The sequence below is a fragment of the Myotis brandtii genome, unplaced genomic scaffold (genome assembly GCF_000412655.1).
Source record: "Myotis brandtii unplaced genomic scaffold, ASM41265v1 scaffold225, whole genome shotgun sequence".
NCBI classification, from domain to species: domain Eukaryota; kingdom Metazoa; phylum Chordata; class Mammalia; order Chiroptera; family Vespertilionidae; genus Myotis; species Myotis brandtii.
The window spans coordinates 4184338-4205263 of NW_005358435.1; the positions used below are offsets into that span (position 1 = coordinate 4184338).

The 20926-nt window shown below is 51.7% G+C and overlaps 2 protein-coding genes across 3 annotated transcripts in view; both read right to left on the reverse strand.

The window, feature by feature from the left end:
* Positions 1-7981, reverse strand: part of PYGB (phosphorylase, glycogen; brain) — a 63690-nt gene extending 55709 nt beyond the window's left edge. The window contains exons 1-3 of the mRNA XM_005866212.2: positions 7977-7981; positions 4649-4654; positions 2681-2686 (exon numbers count right to left, since the gene is read on the reverse strand). The gene's annotated coding sequence lies outside the window, so the exon portion shown is untranslated. The remainder of the gene's footprint in view (positions 1-2680; positions 2687-4648; positions 4655-7976) is intronic.
* On the reverse strand, positions 481-17813 carry ENTPD6 (ectonucleoside triphosphate diphosphohydrolase 6 (putative)). Of its 2 annotated transcripts, none has more exons than XM_005866214.2 (13): positions 17323-17813; positions 15638-15714; positions 13643-13786; positions 12681-12756; positions 11973-12008; positions 10864-10952; positions 10216-10295; positions 9421-9485; positions 7030-7131; positions 4983-5120; positions 3207-3263; positions 1814-1926; positions 481-1682 (listed from the first exon to the last, which is right to left on the reverse strand). In XM_005866214.2, the coding sequence occupies exons 1-13, from the start codon at positions 17723-17725 to the stop codon at positions 1584-1586; spliced, it is 1479 nt and encodes a 492-aa protein (XP_005866276.2). In that variant the 5' UTR covers positions 17726-17813; the 3' UTR covers positions 481-1583. The 2 variants fall into 2 exon arrangements, with proteins under 2 accessions (XP_005866276.2, XP_005866277.2); XM_005866215.2 differs by having other exon boundaries at positions 4983-5123; positions 17323-17779.
* Between the last annotated feature and the right edge of the window lie 3113 nt (positions 17814-20926).

Below are 20926 nucleotides of genomic sequence, written 5' to 3' on the forward strand. Positions count from 1 at the left end.
AGTCTTAGCTCGACATTGGACTCCTTTCCAACTGACCCCCATTAAAGCCAGGGCCTCACTGAACACACTGCCACCCGGAGTTGGCACACACTCGAGACCACCGTGCTGCTCGGGGTGATGTGTGTGAAGACTTACCTGGCGCGTGCTGTGGTGACGGTCCCAGAGGTGGGCGCTCTGTTCTGACAGACGCTGGGGAGGTGAGGGGCTCCCTGGCCAGACCCTAGAACAGCCTGGGCCTCCTAGGGCTAGTCACTAACAGGGGATGGCAGGAGGGCCTAGTGGGGGCCTCTGTGTGTCCTTCTGCTGTGGTCTCCTCACAAGGTAAACTGACAGCACTCAGTTGTGCCCCCACCTACCACCCAACTTGGACGAGTTTTTTGTCTAAACTCGAGTAAACAGGGACTGCAGGTCCTTCCTGCCCGTGTTGGGTGGATGGACGTGGCTGATCCTCACTGAGAGGAAGCACAGAGCAGCAGGAACTTTTGGTAACTGGTAAACCTTTATTCTGAGTGGAACACATGAGGTCAGCTTCTGCTGTGCACTATACATTCACGAGAACGACTGCAAACCTGGGGCCACACTGTACAGCACGCAGCCCACGCCTCCCCTTGACAGAGCCTGCAGTGCAGACCCTGGAGGGCGGAGCCAGCGTCCTGTGGAGCTTGAGGGGGAGGAGCCACAAGAGGGCAGTTTCCAGGGGGCAGTTCTGGCGACTGCTGAGCCCAGTCGGCTGATCCACCGGCTGATCCCTGGAGCTCCTGTCTCCTGACACTGCTTGGCTGCACACGGTTCACAGCAGCGGTATGTTCACTGGGGCTCAGAACACAGTGGCCACACAAGCACTCAGCACTGCCTGGCAGAGACATCACTCACTCAGCACAACCATAAATATTTCACAGCAGTTCACGTTCACATTCAGCCTTTCGTGAAGAGCCGGGGCACAGGAGGGCCACGAAGAGGTATTTCCCCCAGCCCCTCCTCCTATTCACAGTGTCAACTCCATCGGTTAACCTTGAGGCATCCAAAGACTGAGGAACAGTTCTCTGTATGACTTCACGCATCCACACCCAAGGAGGAACAAACACGTTCAAGTGCAGAGTTCACAGCGCCTTGCCGGGCCCACTGTCCCAGAGGGCACGGGCGTACTCACTCGGCTCACCCTGAACAGTAGGGCAGCCTGCAAAACCTCGCCCTGATTCTGGGAGAAGGTGGAGGTCCGCCTTGGGGAAGAGGGTGTAGACAGGGGCAGGGGCACAAAACAAGACTCCAGTCCAGGAGTGGATGTCACAGCTACCCAACCCTACAGATGGGAGCGTGGGGACGGCGGGACTACATCACCTGGCCTCGGCAGGTGCTCTTTCCCCATCTGGTTCGCTGCCTGCCTGGAGCTGAGGCAGGGAGGAGGAGTGCTGGGCCTGGGCTGAGTTCCAGTCCTCGGCTCATCCAGGGGCAGGGCTGCAGGGCTGCAGGGAGGAGGGTCTTGGCCCGAGCTGTGGCCTCCGCCCAACACGTCCAGAGTTCCCAAAGGGCCTGTTCTTGCAGAGACGGAGCCACTACCTTGAGGACAGCAGGCAGCTCAGCCACTACGAGGCCCTACTCTTCTGTCCATTCAGGGAGTCGATGTAATGAAAAATGGCCCCCAGAGCCCAGCTGGTCTCAACGTTGTTTATTTTCCGAGTCAGCTGGAGAAGACAAAGGGAGGGGCAGAGGGGCCCATGCACACAGGTAAAGGATGGCTTGGGTGGGAGGCAGGAGGCAGCGTCCTGGCCCCTCAGGCTGTGAGGGGTACAGGGCGCAGGAGGCGAGCCCTTACCTTCAGCACTTTGTTTCCCGGGAAGCCGAATTCTCGGAGCAGCAAGCTGATGTAGGTGAGATCCATGCACAGGAAGGGGTTGCTCTGTGGGCGGGTCTCCGCCGTCCGGCACACTGGGGATGAGAGAGCCAGTTCCCAGTCAGGTTCCCGGGGTGGCGGTGGGGTGGGGTGGGAGGTGGGGGTAGGTGTATGCAGACCCACTCACTCCAGGTGTCTACTCTGCACCAGGCTCTGTGTGGACTCCCGGTCCTCACTGCTGATTTAAACAAGCCTGCAGCTCGGAGCCGGACCGCCACCCACCAAGAGCACACCAAGGGGCGGGCCTGAGGCCAGCCACTCGCCAGGGGCTGGGCCGCCCGTCCGGTGTCATGGGTGGGAGGCCACACCTCTGCCCCCATGACATGGACACCTCTCCCGGACGCAGACCTGGGCTTTCTGAGGAATGAAAACACCAGCAAAACTCGCTCCGAACAATCTACTCTTGTTCTCCAGGGCGATGGACAAACCCACCCATAGCCTTCCCAGCATTCTGCTGGGCACCTTTGCCTACTGAAGAGTCACGGACACCCAGTGTCCACAAGACAAACCCGGAAATGACAAGAAAGCTTAGGAGCCATTTTGGGGAGGAAGAAGGACTTTCTATGGAGAAACATACAAAGGTTAACTCTTTCGACGTGCAATTGGGAATGGCAACCGAAGAGCAGAATATTTACAAGCCTTCGCTTCCTATCCTTTTCGGCTGGGGCGTGAGATGGCGAGGAAAGAGACGGCTCAGGGCTGCAGGGCCAACACCTGTGACACCCCAAGGGCACAGGACCAAGCGTCCAGTTTGTGCCGGCACCACAGGAGTCTCAAGGCCACTGAGGCCCGAGGCTGGCACCTGGGGATCCTGGGAGGCAGGCGCAGGGCGTGCCGAAGGGCTGGCTGCCAGCCTGCTCTTCATCCTCATGTGCCAGGCTCTGCTGATCCGGGGGCCCTGGCTTCTTCCAGTTCTGGTGACAATTTTGAATTTACTGGGACACTTTCAGGGGAAATCGCTCCTAGGGTTAACCTGAACCACAGCAAGAGGCGTCAGGAAAAGTAAAATCAAGGGAGTCCATTCCTCACAAGGATTTTTTACGGCTGGGGACACGGGCGGCCCCCTTCCCCACCGCCTGGGGCCACACGGGAGGTGGTGAACCATTGGTCTGGGCCCAGCATGGTGACCCAAGTGTACTCTCAACTCTGTACTCACCCCTCTGAACACTCATCTGGTTGCCAGAATCAAGAGCCCACCCCAGGAGTTCTGGTGCCACTGCCTGTCACAAGCACCGCAGCCTGCGTCTCAGACAGGACAGCGTCCCTGCCTCCAGCTCCAGCCCTTCCCACCCAGGAAAGTGCAGCAGCCACTCACCGTACTTGGCCGCAATCTCAAAGTCTCCGACCACGAGGCTGCCTCCCTTCTCCGCATCTGGGGGACAAGACCAAGAGTCCAGTTTGTACCGGAACCGCAGGAGTCTCAGGGCCACTGAGGCCTGAGGCTGGCACCTGGGGACCCCGGGGAGGCGGGTGCAGAACGTGCCGAAGGGCTGGCTGCCAGCCTAGCCTGGCTCTAAGCAGGGCAGTGGCCCCGGGACACGGACCATGCTTTCTGAGGTGCTGACAGGCTTGGGGTGGGCAGATGTTCCCTGCAGGACCACATGGGGGTGGTCAGCACATCAGGGATCTTACAGGGGCTGCCCGAGGAAGCCCACTAGACCCCACTTTTTAACTTTAAGAAAAGTAAACTGGAAATGTGCCCCAATGCTATGGCCCTGAGCTCAGCAATGGTATTCTGGCATCCGTTTCCTTAGTGTGAAAAAATTCTGTATAAAAAAAGCGAGGGGCGGGTTGTTAGGTCTTAGAACAAATGGGCAGCCCCAGGCCTCTGGCCATTCCCGGGGAGAGAGCCACCTCACTTATGTCTGGCCTGAGGCAGCTACTCAGTGTGTGGAAAGGAAGTCTCCTGACTTCTGGGGCGTTGGCTAAGTCAGCAAACGTCAACACTGAGGGTGGGTCCCAAGGGGTTCTTTCAGAGCCATGTGTGAGCTCACGAGGAAGCCAGAAGAGCTGTTCCGAACACCCAGTATCTCCTGGGTCACCTGGGCCGATGTCGGACCCCAGGGAAAGGACAGCCTTCGGTCACGGTGAGGAGTCCCAGACTGACAAGGGGATGCTGGGGTGGTGCCCAGCAGGCTGCCAGGGTGTGGTGGACCCCAGGCACTGCAACGCCCGCACGGTTAGGAAGTGTGCACGATGTGCCCTTGCTCCAGCTCCACGGAGCCCACAGGAGCCCTAAGGCCCAGCAGCCTTAGATTGGCTATAGGGGGCAGCCCAGGGACCCTTGTTCTGTGCCAGAGAGAGGGACCTGGGTCTGAGAGAAGGGTGAGGGTGAGAGAGAAGACCCCAACCCCCCTGACTGCCTTCCACAGGGGGCCTGACAGTGGGTGGCTTCGTGAGCGTGAAGGCTCGGCTGAAGGTCTCAGGATCCCGGGAACCCGAACCTGACATCATTGGTGTCTTCTGAAGCTTTTTATTTGCATTAATGCTCTTATCTTTATCACAGGCAATGCATTCTGAATGTCTCAATTATTTCATTAACAAAATTTCTGGTCACTACCCAATGAAGTGACTTCAAACCCTCCAGAGCTTTCACCCTCAGTCTAAGCACCACCCCTTGGCAAACTCCACATGACATGGCCTGTCCCGACTGCACTCTGGGGTGTGGAGTAGTCGGAGAGACCCTAAAGGCTCCTCAGGGTCCCCAGTGGCATCGGCTGACCTCTCCCCAGCGCAGCCTGGGGGCCAGCCAGGGACACACGGCTGCCTGGCTGAGTCACAAAGGGCTCCATCAGCCAGAGACTCAGGAACCAGGCAGGAGGGTGGGTCTGAGTTAGGTGAGCCAGTCCTGCCTCAGAGCAGAAGTGACTGCTCCTGCACCAACATACCTACTAAGTGGCTCAAAGAATTGAGTTATTTATTTATTTAAAAGGGGGCTTATTCCCTCTTATTTGATGACAAGACCCCTGCCCTCCCCAGTCAGTCCACTTCTCTTGCCCCGAGGTGATTGGCAGCACAGCTGCTCCCCGACAGAGCCTCTCTGCCCAGGGTCTACACCTTACCGATGAGCTCCTGGCCCAGCCCCCCTTACCTATGAGGCCAACATTTGCTGCAAGGTCATAATAGTAGGAAAAAGCATAAAAATCCACGTCCTTCACTTCTTCTGTCCTGTGCACTTTATTCTGAAGGACCTCAGACACTCTGCGGGCACATGGCTGGTAGAGGTTCACTGCTGGGCAAAGCAAAAGCAGGGCCAGCCGTCAGTGGGCTCCTAGTACCCAAGCACAGGCCCTGAGCCCCTTTCCCAGCGACCTGAGTCTGACCGGGAGGGGGAGGTGGGACCAGGAGCCTGCAGACACCACCCCAGGTCGGCGCACGCTAGCACCATACCCGTCAATAGCACCTCTCAGGGCCACGGCTCTGATCAAGGGAGGGAAACCGACTGCAGGACACCAGCCTCCGCTGGGCCCCATGCAGCCATCCTCACAGCCCAATGGGCTCAAGTGTGCAGTTTACCCTCCACTCGCCCTCTGCCAGCCCCGTGCTGAGTTCTGAACGTGCAGCGTCTTCCTCCGTCTCACCCGACACCGTGGAGGTGAGGCCTGCACTCTCCTTGTGTCACAGACGAGGAAACGGAGGCCTAACAGGCACCTGCCCATGCTCACAGGCTGGCCGCTAACTCCTTGCTTGGAAGGAGAACACGGGCCCAGGAGTTAAGGGGTTAAATGCCTACAGCCCATGCCCGAACCAGTTTCCCTTCCTCCTTTCCCAAAACCTGTCCCACCACCCAAGGGCAGCCCATTCAGTCCTCTCCAGGCCCACAGGCCACCCCTTGCCCTTCAGACCGGACCAGTCACACTACCTCCTCCTGGTTCTGTAAACACAGCGGCTGCCCCAGGGCCTCTGCACACGCTGTTCCCTCAGCTTTAGATTTGGTGGCTCACTCCGAATCTCTTCCTATCTGCTCTCAAGTATCCCCTGGTTGTCTTATCTAAAACAGCAATCTCTCCTTCGGCACCCCATCTCCTCCTTCTGTTTTATTTTTCTTCAAAGCGCTTTCCCATGGGTTTTACTGCCTGACCCCTCCCACTCCTCCTGGGCACAGCCTTGCCTGCACTGTGCACTGTGTGCCAGTAGCTGCAGCAGGGCCAACAAACGGCATGTGCACAGTGGCTGAGTCACAGTGACCCGCACACCCACTGGATATTAAGAAATGTATTTGGTCTTGTTCCTGGTTTCTGATACAGAGCTCCTAAATCCCTCGTAAGATTCTGAGTGATGGAGAGAAAGGGGGAAGCGGGGGTGAGGAGGGACATCTGCCATTCATAATAAGCTCCTTTCAAGCAGACCCGAGTTTATGCTAATAAGGTGACTCTTGGTGGGTCCCCAGGCTACAGGGTGGGGGGTGATTGTCAGAGGAACCTACCATGTGATATGAGGTTTGGAACTTCCCAACCCCAACATCCGGGGAGGGGCAAGGGACTAGGGACTGACTTATCACCAACGGCCAAAGATTTAATCAATTGTTTTGAGAACTGATTGGTGTAGAAAACCCACACATTTGGTGTCAGAAGAGTAGACACAACTCTTGTCACCAAAGGCAGACAAGCCTCAGGACCACATGTCCAGCCTGGGAACAACATTCCAATACTTCCTTAAGATGACACTGCAGTGCACAGAGCGACCGAGACCATGTGGGGGGAGAGGGGCCAGGCTGGCAAGGCCCTGTCGCAGGCCTTCGGGGACCCTGCAGCCTGAGTGAGCCTCCCGTCTTGGAGGAGGAAGGGAAGGAGAAGCCATCGCTCCCTGTGCTCAGAAACGGGCTTGCTGACTGTCCTAGGGATGCTCAGGCCTTTCTCACTGGGGCTTGTTGGGAGACCTGGCCCCTTGAAAGAAAACACCTGGCAACAGACAAGAAGCCTTGGGCAGAGACCTCGGGGAGCTGATGGATCCCAGTGGGCCGGCAAGGGCCTCCCAGAGTCCTGATGAGGTTCAAAGGGCGCCTCCATTTCAAGGACAAGTGCAAGCTCGTCTGTAAAGGTGTGATGACAGTCTCCCTGCTCTCAGAGGTCCTCGGAAGGGGCGGGCTGCACCGTTAACCCTTCTCCCCCACGATGAAGGGTAAATCCACACAGTACCTGCCTTCTGTCCGGAAAGTCTGTACGTTATTTCAGCATGTTCCCACTCTCCTTTGAAACTGGGAGCCAGACAGGGACTGACCAACTCCTTTCCACCCTCCACTGAAATAAAAAGAGAAGAAAAGCACATGGTCACTGCAAGACCAGGGCACTGCATGGAGCTGAGACACGACTCCACTGAGGGGAGGCCCAAGGGACAGAATATTTTAGGCCAGGACTACAGGCACGGAGGGTACAGGAGAGACCCGACTCATGGGAGTGTCCAGGCCAGCGCCGGGTAGAGCCTTTATCAGAGAGGCCGGAGCAGAGCCTCATCTGCCCTGGAGACATGGCCGCTCCCAGCTCACATTCCCTGAGGGGCTTTGAGGTTCCAGGCACCAGGCCTGGTGCTGCTCAGTGGATTGTCACAGGACCCTAAGAGAAGGGGAGCAGTCGTTACCCAGTTTATGGATGACCGAGGCAGGGCCAGGATACTGCTACCCTGCCACAGGTCTGTGCTGCTCCCCCAAAGCTGGGGCCCCATAATTAGCCAAGGAAACGTGGTGGCTGGCCTCCAAGGCTGGCCCCGCAATGCCACCCCTTGAGGGTGTGCGTGGGGTTCCAGGCAACAGGCCTGGTGCTGCTCGGTGGATTGTCACAGGACCCTAAGAGAAGGGGAGTCGTTACCCAGTTTATGGATGACCGAGGCAGGGCCAGGATACTGCTCCCCTGCCACAGGTCTGTGCTGCTCCCCCAAAGCTGGGGCCCCATAATTAGCCAAGGAAACGTGGTGGCTGGCCTCCAAGGCTGGCCCCGCAATGCCACCCCTTGAGGGTGTGCGTGCTGGTCTTCCACTGAAAAGTGGGTCCCTGTCCCTGCCTGAGTCCACTTTCACCAACAGAAGGTGCAGGACACGATGTCCTGTGACTCAGGCAGTCTTCTTTCCTCTGAGCCTCCAGGGAGAACACAGGCTGCTCTGCTGGGATAGAGGCCACGTGGAGGAGTGCCGGGGGGCAGACATGCAGCCCAGCCACCCTACATGCCACCACATGGGGCCCCAGGGACTCCAGTACAGGTGTCACCCAGTCGAAGCCTGTGGATTCATGAGATACAATAAAATGTACTGAGTGCAACCACTCAGTTTGGTGGGTGACCTGCTGCGCAACAACGGATAATACAACAGGGAGACTCATCCTCTGAAGTACACCCACTTGGTGGGTGTCACGGCCCCCACTTGTGTGGCCTGTCAAGACCAGTGGCCTCCCAGCTGCTCTGTATCAGCCAAGGACGGCAAACTGGTGCTTGCCTTCTTGTTGGCTAGTGTTTTCTGGCCCCAGAGTGAAGGTCACAGGTGTGTCTGAGACGTGGACGTACTTTTGGTTTGCAACAAAGGGGATTATCATCACGAGGTGAAACACCAGAATTTGAAAGAAATGAATGGAAACAGGATGTACCAAAAGAAAAAATTTCAGATGAACATTCCCATCGTGTCAGACAACCAGGTCCTTGAAAGAGGGTAGAAGAGCTGGGCTGGGGCTGGGCGAGAGGTGGGGCCCAGAGAGGCAGGGCCAAGGGAGGGGGTGTGGCTGAGAACACGAGTGGGCTCACACGCACAAGTTGGGACCCCGAGGCCTGGGTCAAGGCCTTTGGGACTCCAGCAAATGTCATCAGGGTGGATAGGGAGATGCTGGCCTTGGAACTGTGTCCTATGCCCAAATTGGGACACAGTGATCCCTAAGATCTCAGAGAATTCACATGTACTGCCGGCCAATGACAGGCTTCTCCTCCGCCAGACCCATGGGGGGGGGGGCAGGAAAGTTGGGAGTAAATGTGACTTTAATAACCTGACCAGACAGACTTCGTCTCTAGTCCAACACGACGTCTGGAAGAAGAGCCACGACCATGCTTTATGATGAAGCAAGAGAAGACAGAGGGACGTTCTCACAAGGCGAGAATCACTGCGAATGAGGACAAGTCCCCCAGCCCCACTGCAACAGCCCGCATCACACCTCCTTGGGGCCCCTCCCACACTGTCCTGAAGAATAAGGTTCTCTTCAAATCCTTAAAACAGACTCCAAATATAAGTGACGACTGTTATTTGGATCCTAAAATCCCCCAGCTCAGCATTTCGGAGATGAGTTTACTAGCATTTTTTTCTTTGGAAAAATAACTTGGAACGCACACAGGTAAAACACACTAGCCTGCGTCCCGTCTGAGTGCCCCTGACAAGATCTGGGGTACATCCTTCTACACATGTCCCTTCTGGGCTCCCCGAGTCCTACCGGCAGGGAGGGCAGACCGGAAGCCAGGCCAGGGGTCAGTGGAGGCACGGGCAGGAGAAGGGGCTCCACTCCCACAGGACTCCCCGTGCCTGCTGGGCCAGGAGGGCTCTCAAGATTGCATTCCACTTACCAGGCTTCCCCTCTGTGCCGCCCAGAATCGCCAGCCGAGCCGACATCAATCCGAGCCCCAGGTAGCTGTGGGAAGAAAATCCTGGGTGAGGGTTGGCCTGCCATCTCCTACTCGGATTCTAATACATTCACCTGGCTGGATCCAAAACAAGTGGGAAAGGGAGGAAACCATGGCTTTTCTGCTTCTTCTGGAAGTCTCCCTTTGCGAAGTTTAGAGCGTTCAGCTAATTAGTTCAACACATGAAGGCCTATTACGTGACAGGAGCTTGTCTGGGAGCTGTGGACGCTGGTGAACGCAGCAGCCCTGATCTTTATCGTGCACGTGTGTGTTACAGAAAGAATCTACTGAAGGCGCCATGTGCACTAGATGGTCCAGAAAATTCCTGCACAATCCATGGGCCCTTCCCCACTTCTTCAAAACCTCCTCCAAAGCAGAACAGAATAAGAACAAAAGAAGAAATGTCATTTTGCTGTAGAAAAACTGAAAAATGGAAGGAGAAAGCAGGAGGAGGGAGAAGGTCCAGGTGGGTCCACAGCAGGGGGTGCAGAATAAGAACAAAAGAAGAAATGTTATTTTACTGTAGGAAAACTGAAAAATGGAGGGAGAAAGCAGGAGGGAGAAGGTCCAGGTGGGTCCACAGCAGGGGGTCCCCGGGACCTGGCGTGTCTGTGTCTGTGACTGAACACTCCGGTCACCCTACAGGCAGGAGTTGGAGGCACGGGGGAGGCCAGGCAGCGCTAGCTGAGCTCTGTGCCTGGATGGTCACCCTCTCCACCCTCACTCCCGAAGACACACCTGTAGGAATAGAGCTTGTAGGTCCTATTAAAAATCTGCAGTGACGTCAGGTAGCCGGGTGGGGAAGTCCGAAGGGTGTCCTGGGGAAGAACATGAGGGTTACTCCCCTTCCTGCTGGCCTTTCTAGAAAACTGTCCCCAACTTCCTCAACTTGTTTCAAAGCACAAGGATATTCACAGATGTATTCAATTAAAATAGCTGTTCATTAAGCCAAGTTAAGCTTTTCATTGGAGCAAGAATAAAAACGAAACATCCGAAAAGTAGGTTTTTCCTTCTTATGAATAACATTAACTGATTCTGACAAATATGGCCCAACCAAGACAATGATGAGTAAATTTCCTAAGTGCTCTTCTGCTGAACACTAAAGCTAATAATATAAAAAATGGTGGAGGAGGAGGGTACTGTCAGGGAGGGAAGGAGAGGGCCCACTTCACATTCTCTGGCCCAAGGGGTTCCAGTAGTACATACTCTATCACCCCACACATTTTCCATTTTTTCCAGGGAGCGTTAAATCAAACTAAGCAGCGTTAACTGAATGGATCTGGCCCTCCTATGAGGATCTGATGGCCTGGGCCCAGAGCCACCAGGTCTCCGGGCCTCCCCGGGGAGGGAGCCTGGGAGGGTGGGACCCCCGCAGGGGCTGGTTACCTCAACTCTCGGAAGGAAGGTGATCTGCGTGGACCCTCCGCCCAAATCCAGCATGCCGACACTGTTGCTTCCTGGGGATTTCAAACTGCCTGGAGCACAGGAGGAGAAACCAACCCAGCACTGTCAGGTTAGTAAACAGATGAGTACAGCAGACAAGGAAGGGAAGGTTAGAAGCCTGGCCCTTCAGTGGAAACAAAAACAGAAGCAGCAGCAGCTATTTGAAACTCTTCACATAAAGACGCACCGTGTTTAAGAGACATAACAATGGCTCCACTGGCTGTGGCAGAGATGCTGGGCCGGCCACACCTGCTGCTCCTGCTCGGAGACACTGACTTCCCCGATACCCCCACAGGCCCCAGCCATGCCCCCCACCCCCCACCCCAGCTTGGAGGCTAGGCTCCAGACATAACAATGGCTCCACTGGCTGTGGCAGAGATGCTGGGCCGGCCACACCTGCTGCTCCTGCTCGGAGACGCTGACTTCCCCGATACCCCCACAGGCCCCAGCCATGCCCCCTGCCCCCCACCCCAGTTCGGAGGCTAGGCTCCTGATGTGTCACTTAACAGGGTTCTCCATTCCCCAAGGGGCGAGGAAACGGCTTTCTTTTCTATATACGTGTCAGCCACATTGGTCTTTTCCATCATTTTACAAAGGGGCAAAACTCCACAGGTACTGATTAAGAAAAGTAACTCCTTGCTGCCTGGTTCCAAAAACAGAGGTTTCTGCCCCCTGTTCTACCTGCTGTCGAGGATTCAGTTAGAAGGTGATCAGCATGTACATCATGTTTAATATTCGAAGTGACCAGTTTTATTCCTGACTTCCCAGAAATGAGAGGACAGGGCCCCGGCGGCTGCTGCTGCAGGAGGAGGGTAGCGCGTGCGGGGAACCCACCGGGACTGCGGAGAGGAGAGCACCCCTTCCTGGGCACATACGTCTGTGAACTCTACGCCGGCCCTGCCAAGCCAGGCGGACACCCCACCCATTCCAACTACCTACTCTGAGCCAGAACTTGGCAAAACCCCGAGGGGGTATTTTAAAGAGTAAAAACGAGGCCCCTGCTCTCAAGAATGGGGTCTGAGCTGTTAGCCTCCATGATGAAGTGGATGTACCTGTTAGGAAGTTGACGGTGATCCAGGCTGAAATGCCTACGAGAGAGTCACAAAGAGCACTGAGTCACGCGAGGGGCTGTGGACAACATACGGACGCAGGTGCTACCTTTAGGTTTCAGGAGCGCAAACTGACCACTTCCTCACTACCCTCCGCCTTCAGATCAGGGACAGAGGGAAGATTGAGTCATGCCATCTAGTGGCTTCTGGCAGACAGTTTTAGAAGGTACCATCCTAAAAAACTAGAATACTCTGCCAAATGTCACATCTCTCACTCCTTTCTCAACTTCCTCTTTTTGGAAGAGGCTAAAAGAGAACCAAACGTCCCCTTTCCCTCCCCATACAAACAAACTCTTAGAGTCATATTTAAAGCCAGGGGCTGGTGAGGAACCTTACTAAGTGTATCTTGGGATAAACAATGCAACAGTAACATTGGAAACATGGTAGTAATTGGGCATTCTCTTTAAATGCTCTTAAAATGGAAAGAATGATTATTTTTAGAAACTGCATCTGTGCTAGTCAAGGTGAGAATCTAATACTGGCTCCAAGAAGACCCTCGGAGATAGTTAAACTGCGAACTGGAATGGGATGGTCGCTCAGTCCTGTCCATCCGTGCGTCTGACCCCGAGAGAGCTGAGTGCTCCCAGCGGCCCTGAGCACGGCCGCCTCACCCCGAGAGCCTCCTCGCACAGAACGCTCTGGCAACTCTACCTTCATCGGTTCCGTTCATGATGGACACGCAGTCGTCCCCTACAAGGAAAGGTGACGCCTTAAACACTTCCTTCACCTAGATGTAAAGAGAGACACGTCTTTAGCCTCCAAAATCTAAATTCACAGTCCCAATCAGGCTATCTTCCAGCAGGGGGTCTCAAAACACCAGAGGTGTCAGCTGCTGCTGCTGCAAAGTAGCAAAGCTCAGGTTTTGTGTTCAGCTTTTATGATGCTCTGCCAGCGCTTTCCTTGTTCATCTACTCCCTGGGCTAGGGACGCAGTATTGACACACAGGAACTTAAATACATCTGGTACACCCCAAATGCAGCGGTGTCCCATAATCCTACTTGAGTGCATAATTTTATAAGTGATCTGGACGGATGTGCAACCACCCATCGTTCAGCAGCTGGTTTAGAAATAGTATAGAGGACCAGGAGGACCATTCTGCTTAGAACAGTTTTCCTGATTTGGCTGATGAAAGCAACCTCCAAGCATCTGTTAAAGAGGGGTTCCAGGGCCCCCTGCATGGGTGGTGCAGGGCCTGGGGACACGCCTGGCCATGTGAGAGCCAGGAAGAGGCTCAGGGTCTCTGCAGAAGGTACACCTGAGTCTCGGCCTGGGAGCAGGACTGGCTCCCATGAGAACAACAGGCTGGAGCCGAGATGTCAGGAACTCGGTTCCCACAGCCTTTGAATGAATCACCAAGCTCTTGGGTGACAGCCCTTCAAAAGCACAATGAATTTTTAAAGCAAAGTTGTTCTTATGATAAAAACAGGTTTATGCTAGAAAACACCAGCAGTTTTAAATGCCAGGAAGAAGCCAATGTCATTCAGTCTCTAATAACAATTCAGCGTTTCTCGCTTCAGGAAGCACCCCACGGCCTGACCACTTGGACATTGGCTGCATGTTTCGTGTTTTCAGTTACTGTAAGCCACCCTCACGAAGGAAATGGGCAAGATCACCTTTTGTAGTAAATTCTGAGCCTTTTCTCCTGGTAGCAGACGTAAGCCAGCGGTAGCCTTGAGCACCAATGGGGTGGCCTTCCAGAAATCAAAAGGAATTTCTTGTTTAGCAACATCCAGCAATTCCTGAATACCCGGAGTGCTCTGTGAACGGGTAAAACAGGGTCTGTCAACACTTAGCTTACACTCACAGATGCTCCCTCACCCTTCGGTTTTTATTAACTTATAAATACATAGTTTCTAATTTTCCAAATCGGCATAAAACAGAAACTGAAGTGGTGCTGGCGGGTGTGTGGGGCACAAGGACCAGGAAAGCACAGAGAAATGTCCTTGGCGGAACGTCACGGGATGAGGCACACGAAAGGGGCTCCTGTTCTACACGCCTGGCCACCAAAACCCTCACCCGGCGACCTCAGACGAGTGTGACTCCCCTGGACATCATGAGCAAATTCTGGGGTCGCTCAGAGTGCTAAAACCCATGAATAATTACACTGAGGGGTCATTTTCACCTGGAAATGACCAAAATACTGGATCCAAATACTGGATAAGGCCCTGTGTCTGCGGGGACGGGTCGGGGAAAGACTTTAGTAAAACATTGCTGGCATGTCAACAGGCACAATGCCATACGGGCAATTTGGCAAGGTGTGTGCAAGGGAAAAATACACCCTTTTTACTAAGAGGCCCCACCCTAAGAATTCATTAGAGAGAGCTCTTTGCACATGTGGGTAATGAAGTGTATAGAATGTGACAAACAGCAGCCCTTCTTATACTGTTAAGATCAAAAGACTGGCCGTCGTCGAAATGTCCTTCAGGCGGGACTGGTTCTGTAAATTCCATGTGCGCACATAACTGCAATACCATTCAGCCAGAAAAACCAGAGCAGCTGTTCCCATACTGCGAGAGCAAACGATCTCCAAGTGATATTGTTTAAAGACAAAAGCCAAGTGCACAGCAATGTGAATGCCACTCCACTGCGTATGTAAAAGAAAAAGGAGGGGAGAATACAGATGTATTTGCTATTATCCACATAAATATGCTCTTAAAGGATATGCAGGAAACCAAGGACACTGGGAAGCTTATCCCACTTGAATGGGTGTTACCTACTGAAATAAGTAAGGTTCTAAAAACCCGGAGCTGACTCTAGATATCTAATTTAACCGGGTTTGACCTATGCTCATGCTAGAATCACTGATTTTTTTTTTTAAACCAAACTATAAGAAAGCAAGGCTATGACTTCACTGTCTGAGATCAGGAATCGGGTTTGACCTATGTTCACGCTAGAATCACTAATTTTGATTTTTTTTTTTTTTAACCAAACTATAGGAAAGCAAGGCTATGACTTCACTGTCTGAGATCAGGAACCATCTGTGGACAGCAATCACATATTAGCTTTTGGTTTGAGACATGCTTGAACCAAAAAAGGAACTCACAGCTCTATTGGTGACTAGTTTCACGAGAGCCTTCGTGAAAAGACAAGTGTCCTGTATTACTGCAGTTGTCAGTTTTAAGGACTTTAGAAGCATAAATGCTACAAGCTTACAAAAATCATTGGCAGCTCAAATTTCTTCTATACTTACCTGTTTTGTGGATTTTGCGTAATACATCTTTAATCTTTTGTTTTAGTCAATGTTTGTCATCTTCAATCAGAGGACTAAAACAATGAAAATATTAAGTTTTCAAAGAATGCTTTTTGTAAGTTTGTAGCATGTGTGCTTTTAAATGCATCCAGACCTCTGGTGGCCTGTGTGCTGGTCGTAGGAAGTGCCTGGGAGGGCCAGGGTGTGTGTGGGAGAGTGGGAGGTGCGGGCCCTTATGCATTGTACCAGTTTCCCTCATTTTCTGACCAGACGAAACATATGAAATGTCCCCGGACAGCACCATCAGAGGTGCTATTTTGTGAAGATGGCCGACTGCGCTCGGGGAGGAAAGCTGGCTTTAACAAATCACAGTTAGAAGACAAATGTGATAAACAAACAGACGAGAGAAAACGGCTACCTTTTCAACGTCGTCGACATAAGCAGAAAGACCTGGCTGCAGTGCTTTGAAGGTTTCATGGGTCAAGGTGGGAGTCTCTGAGGAAGAAACATTTTTTTAAAAAGGTACAGCTATAAATGTATAGAAATATGAATTTACAAATATATAAAAATCTATACGACTGGGATTAGCCACACTTTTAAAGGCCAATCTGAAAACAGATGGGTCCCAGAGGGACAGGAGCCCTGCCCATGATTCTCATCTAAATTCTGACACTAGTTTGGCTAAACAAGATGAATATTATACCTAACATTTTGGCCAGAACTTTACCTTTAAAATAAAAAATAACTTTATTCAGGTATAATTTGCATACAAAAAACTCCATTTAAGGTTAATTCTTGTTGATTCAATAAATAGAGGAGCAGGGCAGATGATTTTGCAGTTTTTCAAACTGCAAAAATGAAAGTCATTTCCTCGATTCTGGGGTGGATGCATTATGGGATTCTAAAAATATCTGCTTTCTTCTGTTTTAAAAATTGAGTGTTTTAAATATTTAGGAGGCTGGGCTCCTGCGCACACAGCAGGGTGAGCATTCAGAGCATACAGTGGCCAGGGGATGCTGGTCTAAATTCAGACACGGAGACCCAGGAGGAAAAATCAGAAACAAAACTTTTGTAAGGATTAAATAATGGAATGTCGCTATTAACAGATTCCATGAGGACATGTGTAGTCTTAAACTCAGCTCCAAAACTATTTTTGGAGGTAGAGAGGACCAGCACATAAATATGTATTTAACTTGCAAGAAGTTTAGAAACAAAGCAGATGAAAAGTAAATAAAATATCCATGATGGCTTTGGAGGGCTACTCAGGGTGTCTGCATCACCTGCTCAGCTAAATGCACAAAATGGCATTGACTCAGAAGGCATTGAAAGTGAGCAAAGAAGCAGAGTAGAGAGGAGAGGACCCCGGCTTGACCAGTGTGCCTGCTGAACCGTCAGCAGAAACACTGGCTACAGGCAGGAGAGGCAATCCTCAGAGCCAATGGGCAGAGAGGTGCTGGGAAAGGGGATCAAAGGGAGGAGGAACAGGGTGAGGGGCTGGGCAGTGGTGGGGTCTCCCTATAGGAGAAGCAGGTGAGTGAAGATGCCTAAGCCCCGCCTTTGGGAAGCAAAGCTCACAGGCTCTGGCTCCAGCTCCACTCTCACTGCCGAGGCCATGGCCCCACTGGCAGCTCTGTGTTGGGCTGGGTTTTGGGTCTTTCCAGTTATCTGACCGTCCTAGACTCCTAGCTCCACTGGCCTGAATCTGGGGTTACTTCCCGCCTTAAATTCACGAATACGATGCCTGGCCTAAGTCATGGTCCCAGCCACTTGACCTGCCTGTGCATGCTGGGAGGGGACAGGCCACCAAACACCCTCTGGGATCTCAGTTGCCCTTAGCTGGTAACCAGATGCTAGTACAAGTAAGAATATTCTGGGACTCCTGGGAAATGTAGATTCCTGGGTGCCAACCCATACTCTGAGTCAGCATCACTGGGACACTGCCTTTTTGACAAGCTCCCAGGTGAGTCTAGGACAGGGAGTCTAACCCATACCCTGAGAAACCACTGCCTTTAGGCAGGGGGTTGGAAGGGGCGTGACCCCAAGAGCTCAGCTGGGAGAGGAGAAAAAGCAGCATGCAGCAGGGCTTTCTGCTGGGCAGGATACCTCCAGGCTGCCAGGTGAGTTGAAAGATATGTACTCGAGTGCCAGTGCTTCCCGCGTCAAACATGATGCCATAGAAGACCTTGTGACCACGTGCAGTCGTCCCCGGGGCATCCCGAGTCTGGTGGCCCCTGTGGGCCCCTGAGGCTGCCTCCGTGATGCTGAAGAAGGCCTGGGTGGCGAAGACCCAGTGCCACTTGATGTAGGCGATGTAGATGAACAGGCACACGAACAGCCCCAGCGGGTACGCCACCTTCATCATCTTCAGGTTCCCATTATTTGGTATTTTTCTCATTTCTTTGTCTGTGAGGACTGTGTGCTGGCAGAACGGGAGAGGCAGGAAAAACACATTAGGCTGCGAACTTCCAGGACAAGTCGGAAATCCCTGCGCTCGGGGATAAAACATGGAGCCAAAACCTGGGCTGCGTTTTCTCCTGTGAATCAGAAGCTCCACTTGATTCTCAAAATGGTTCTGGAAGGTGTGATCCCTGTTTTACAGAAGAGGAGCTGAGGTTTGTAAGACTAGGTGAGTTGTCCAAGGTTGTAGGTCCTGCAGGCGCTGACCTGGGGCTCAGACCCACAGCCTGAGCATGCTTCCCTCTAAGTCAGTGGTTCTCAACCTTCCTGATGCCGCGACCCTTTAATACAGTTCCTCATGTTGTGGTGACCCCCAACCATAAAATTATTTTCGTTGCTACTTCATAACTGTAATTTTGCTACTGTTATGAATCGTAATGTAAATATCTGATATGCAGGATGTATTTTCATTGTTACAAATTGAACATAATTAAAGCATAGTGATTAATCACAAAAACAATATGTAATTATATATGTGTTTTCCCAGCTTTGGGACTCATTATATTTTATTTTTTAAAAATATATTTTTATTGATTTCAGAGAGGAAGGGAGAGATAGAGATAGAAACATCAATGATGAGAGGGAGTCAGTGATTGGCTGCCTCCTGCATGTTGGCTGCCTCATTCTATTTTAAAAAGTCATGTATAAATGATGTCCCAAAACCTTTCAAGGTAATAGGAACATGTATTCAATCCATTCTTCCACTTTTTCTCCCATTCAGTACTTTACTTTTCAAAAGGGTTAAAATCTTGTCCTTTGGTAACTGAGAGCCCCAGACAAATGAGGGAATATGCTTGTTTTTGTTTCCAGGGAAAACCCACAGCACATACTTCTTTTCATTCATGTAGCATATTCCTGCCAAGGAGGAAATCATGCCTGTGCGCTTTCAAAGGCTATGGAAGTTCTACCTGGGTAGCGAAATAAACTAATTCAGCACCATTAACTTTGGTTCAACGCACTCCAAATGAAGCACCGGTTCAAGTTTCATTAGCAGCTTCTAGTGCAAGGCACCAGTGGGAACCTGACGCTTCCGAGGACAGGCAGTGAGGTGCCCCCCTCTCAAGGCTCCCGTGCCCTCAGGCAAAATCTACCATCTGTCCATCATTCTCTGCCAGTTACGGTAAAAGGAATGGAAATTCCTAGGGGAAAGGGAAGTGCTGGGTTGAAAGCAGAACGTGGGTGTAGGCTGCCCGCAGCAGTGTGTGACCGTGGGCAAGTTACCCCCTTGCACGGGGCTGGTCTCCTCATCTGTAAGGTGGAGCTGCTCACGGGAAAGCTGCCTCGTGCTGCTGTTTCAGGACACAGAGGTGTGTAATGTGCTCAGAACAGGATACAGAGAACACAGATGTGAATGCCGGCTCTGCAGAAGGGAGGCAGGAGGCAATGTCCCCTGGAACCAGGGACGGTGAGGGTAAGAGTGCTGGAGGGCGGGGGACTGCACCGTCTGGGGATGGGAAAGTGGGGGCCAGGGCCATCGGTGCAGGAGGCAAGCCTACAGCGGCCTTCATGCCAACCTCGAGTCTGTCTCGGTGGAACCTTGGTTCTCAAACTTAATTTGTTCCAGAAGGCTGTTTGGGGAGCGATCTGTTCGAAAACTGGAACGTTCCCCCTCATTAGAAATAATGTAAATTGAATGAATTCGTTCCAGACCCCTAAATGATTCTGTTTCAACCTTTCTTATATATAATACATGTCTAATACAGTACTGTTTAATCTGTAAACAAACACTTATTTTCTTAAATTTTCCTACCAGCCTTGAACGAATCAATTTTTTAAAATATTTTATTGATTTTTTACAGAGAGGAAGGGAGAGGGATAGAGAGTTAGAAACATCGATGAGAGAGAAACATCGATCAGCTGCCTTCTGCACACCTCCTACTGGAGATGTGCCTGCAACCATGGTACATACCCTTGACCGGAATCGAACCTAGGACCTTTCAGTCTGCAGGCCGATGCTCTATCCACTGAGCCAAACCGGTTAGGGCTGAACGAATCACTTTTAACACTAGGGGTGTCTTTCAGGAAGTCAGCATGCAGCATATTTGCTTTTTCATTTATCACACCTCTGAAATGCTGTCACCGGCTAACTGCTTTTCCTTTATCCAAATCAACTACAGGTGTTTTTTTTAACCTCTTTAATTGCCTGTGATCACTGTTTCTTTCACACTCTTAGCAACATTAGCACTCTTGATGGCCTCTTTTTGTTTTAAAATTGTAGTAACTGTCCATTTTGCCAGCAACAAAAGCAGCCATGTATATGGGGGAACTGAAAATAGCACACACACAAACCCAGGGAAGATACATGCTCAGAAAAAATTCTAAGAACAGCTTAAACCTTTGGCCCCCGCCCCCCCCCCCCCCTGACCTTATGGCTCAGACACATCTTGCTAATTAGTGAAGGTCTTTCATGGCACAGAGCAAAGATTGGGGAAATTGGCTATTTTTCAAATGCTGAATTTTTCAAAAAGAAAAAAAAAAATCACAAGGCATACAAAAACATAGGAAAACATGGCCCACTTAAAGAAATTGGTATAAACCATCCCTAAGGAAAAACAGGCATAGGATGTACTAGATAAAGACTTTAAACCAGCTCATTAAATATGTTGAAAGAGGTAAAGAAAACCCAAAGAACTAAAAAAAATATTAGGAAAACAATATATGACAACAAAATGAGAATATCAACATAAAGATACAAATTGTAAAAAGAAATCAAACTCCAGGTCCCTAAACAAAGGGTTCCAGTACCAGGAAGAGAAGTCCCCATAACTTCTAGCTGTAAAAGCCAGCAGGGACTGAAGCTGAGGGAGACAGAGACCTGCTGGAGTCCCAGGAAGTTCCTCTTAAAAGGTCCATGCTCAGACTTACATGGAGTCACTCCCTGTGAGCTCCAGCACTAGGGCAGCAGCTTGAAAGGCACCAGAGACATATGAGGAGGAACAAAACTGTCAGGCATCAGGGTGAGAGCTGGTGGGGTGGGGGGATAGCTTTCTCCCAGGCAGAAGTGATGGCAGAGGCCACTGTTCCTTAGCTGAGCCCCTCCCCCACAGGACAGGCAGGTGGGTGCCATATCTGAGACTCCATCAACCTGGCTTACACTGTTTGCCCTGCCCTGGTGATTCCCTGATTCCTCACCCCACCCAACTTTCAGGCCCACCCAAGCTATTTCCAGTGGCTTCCATACGAATGGTCTGTCTTGGCACATGTTTCAGATTTTCCTAAAATCTCTTAAACAAGCAGCATCTGTACCATT

What these genes read in the sequence shown, in the direction of transcription:
- ENTPD6 (XM_005866215.2), bottom strand. Translation starts at nt 17,725, where the DNA reads ATGTTTTATCCCCGAGCGCAGGGATTTCCGACTTGTCCTGGAAGTTCG. An exon ending in TACAAGCTCTATTCCTACAG is followed by an intron (nt 9,486 to 10,215) that starts GTGTGTCTTCGG and finishes TTCTTCCCACAG; the next exon opens with CTACCTGGGGCTCGGATTGA. An exon ending in TGAGATTGCGGCCAAGTACG is followed by an intron (nt 1,927 to 3,206) that starts GTGAGTGGCTGC and finishes TCTCATCCCCAG; the next exon opens with TGTGCCGGACGGCGGAGACC.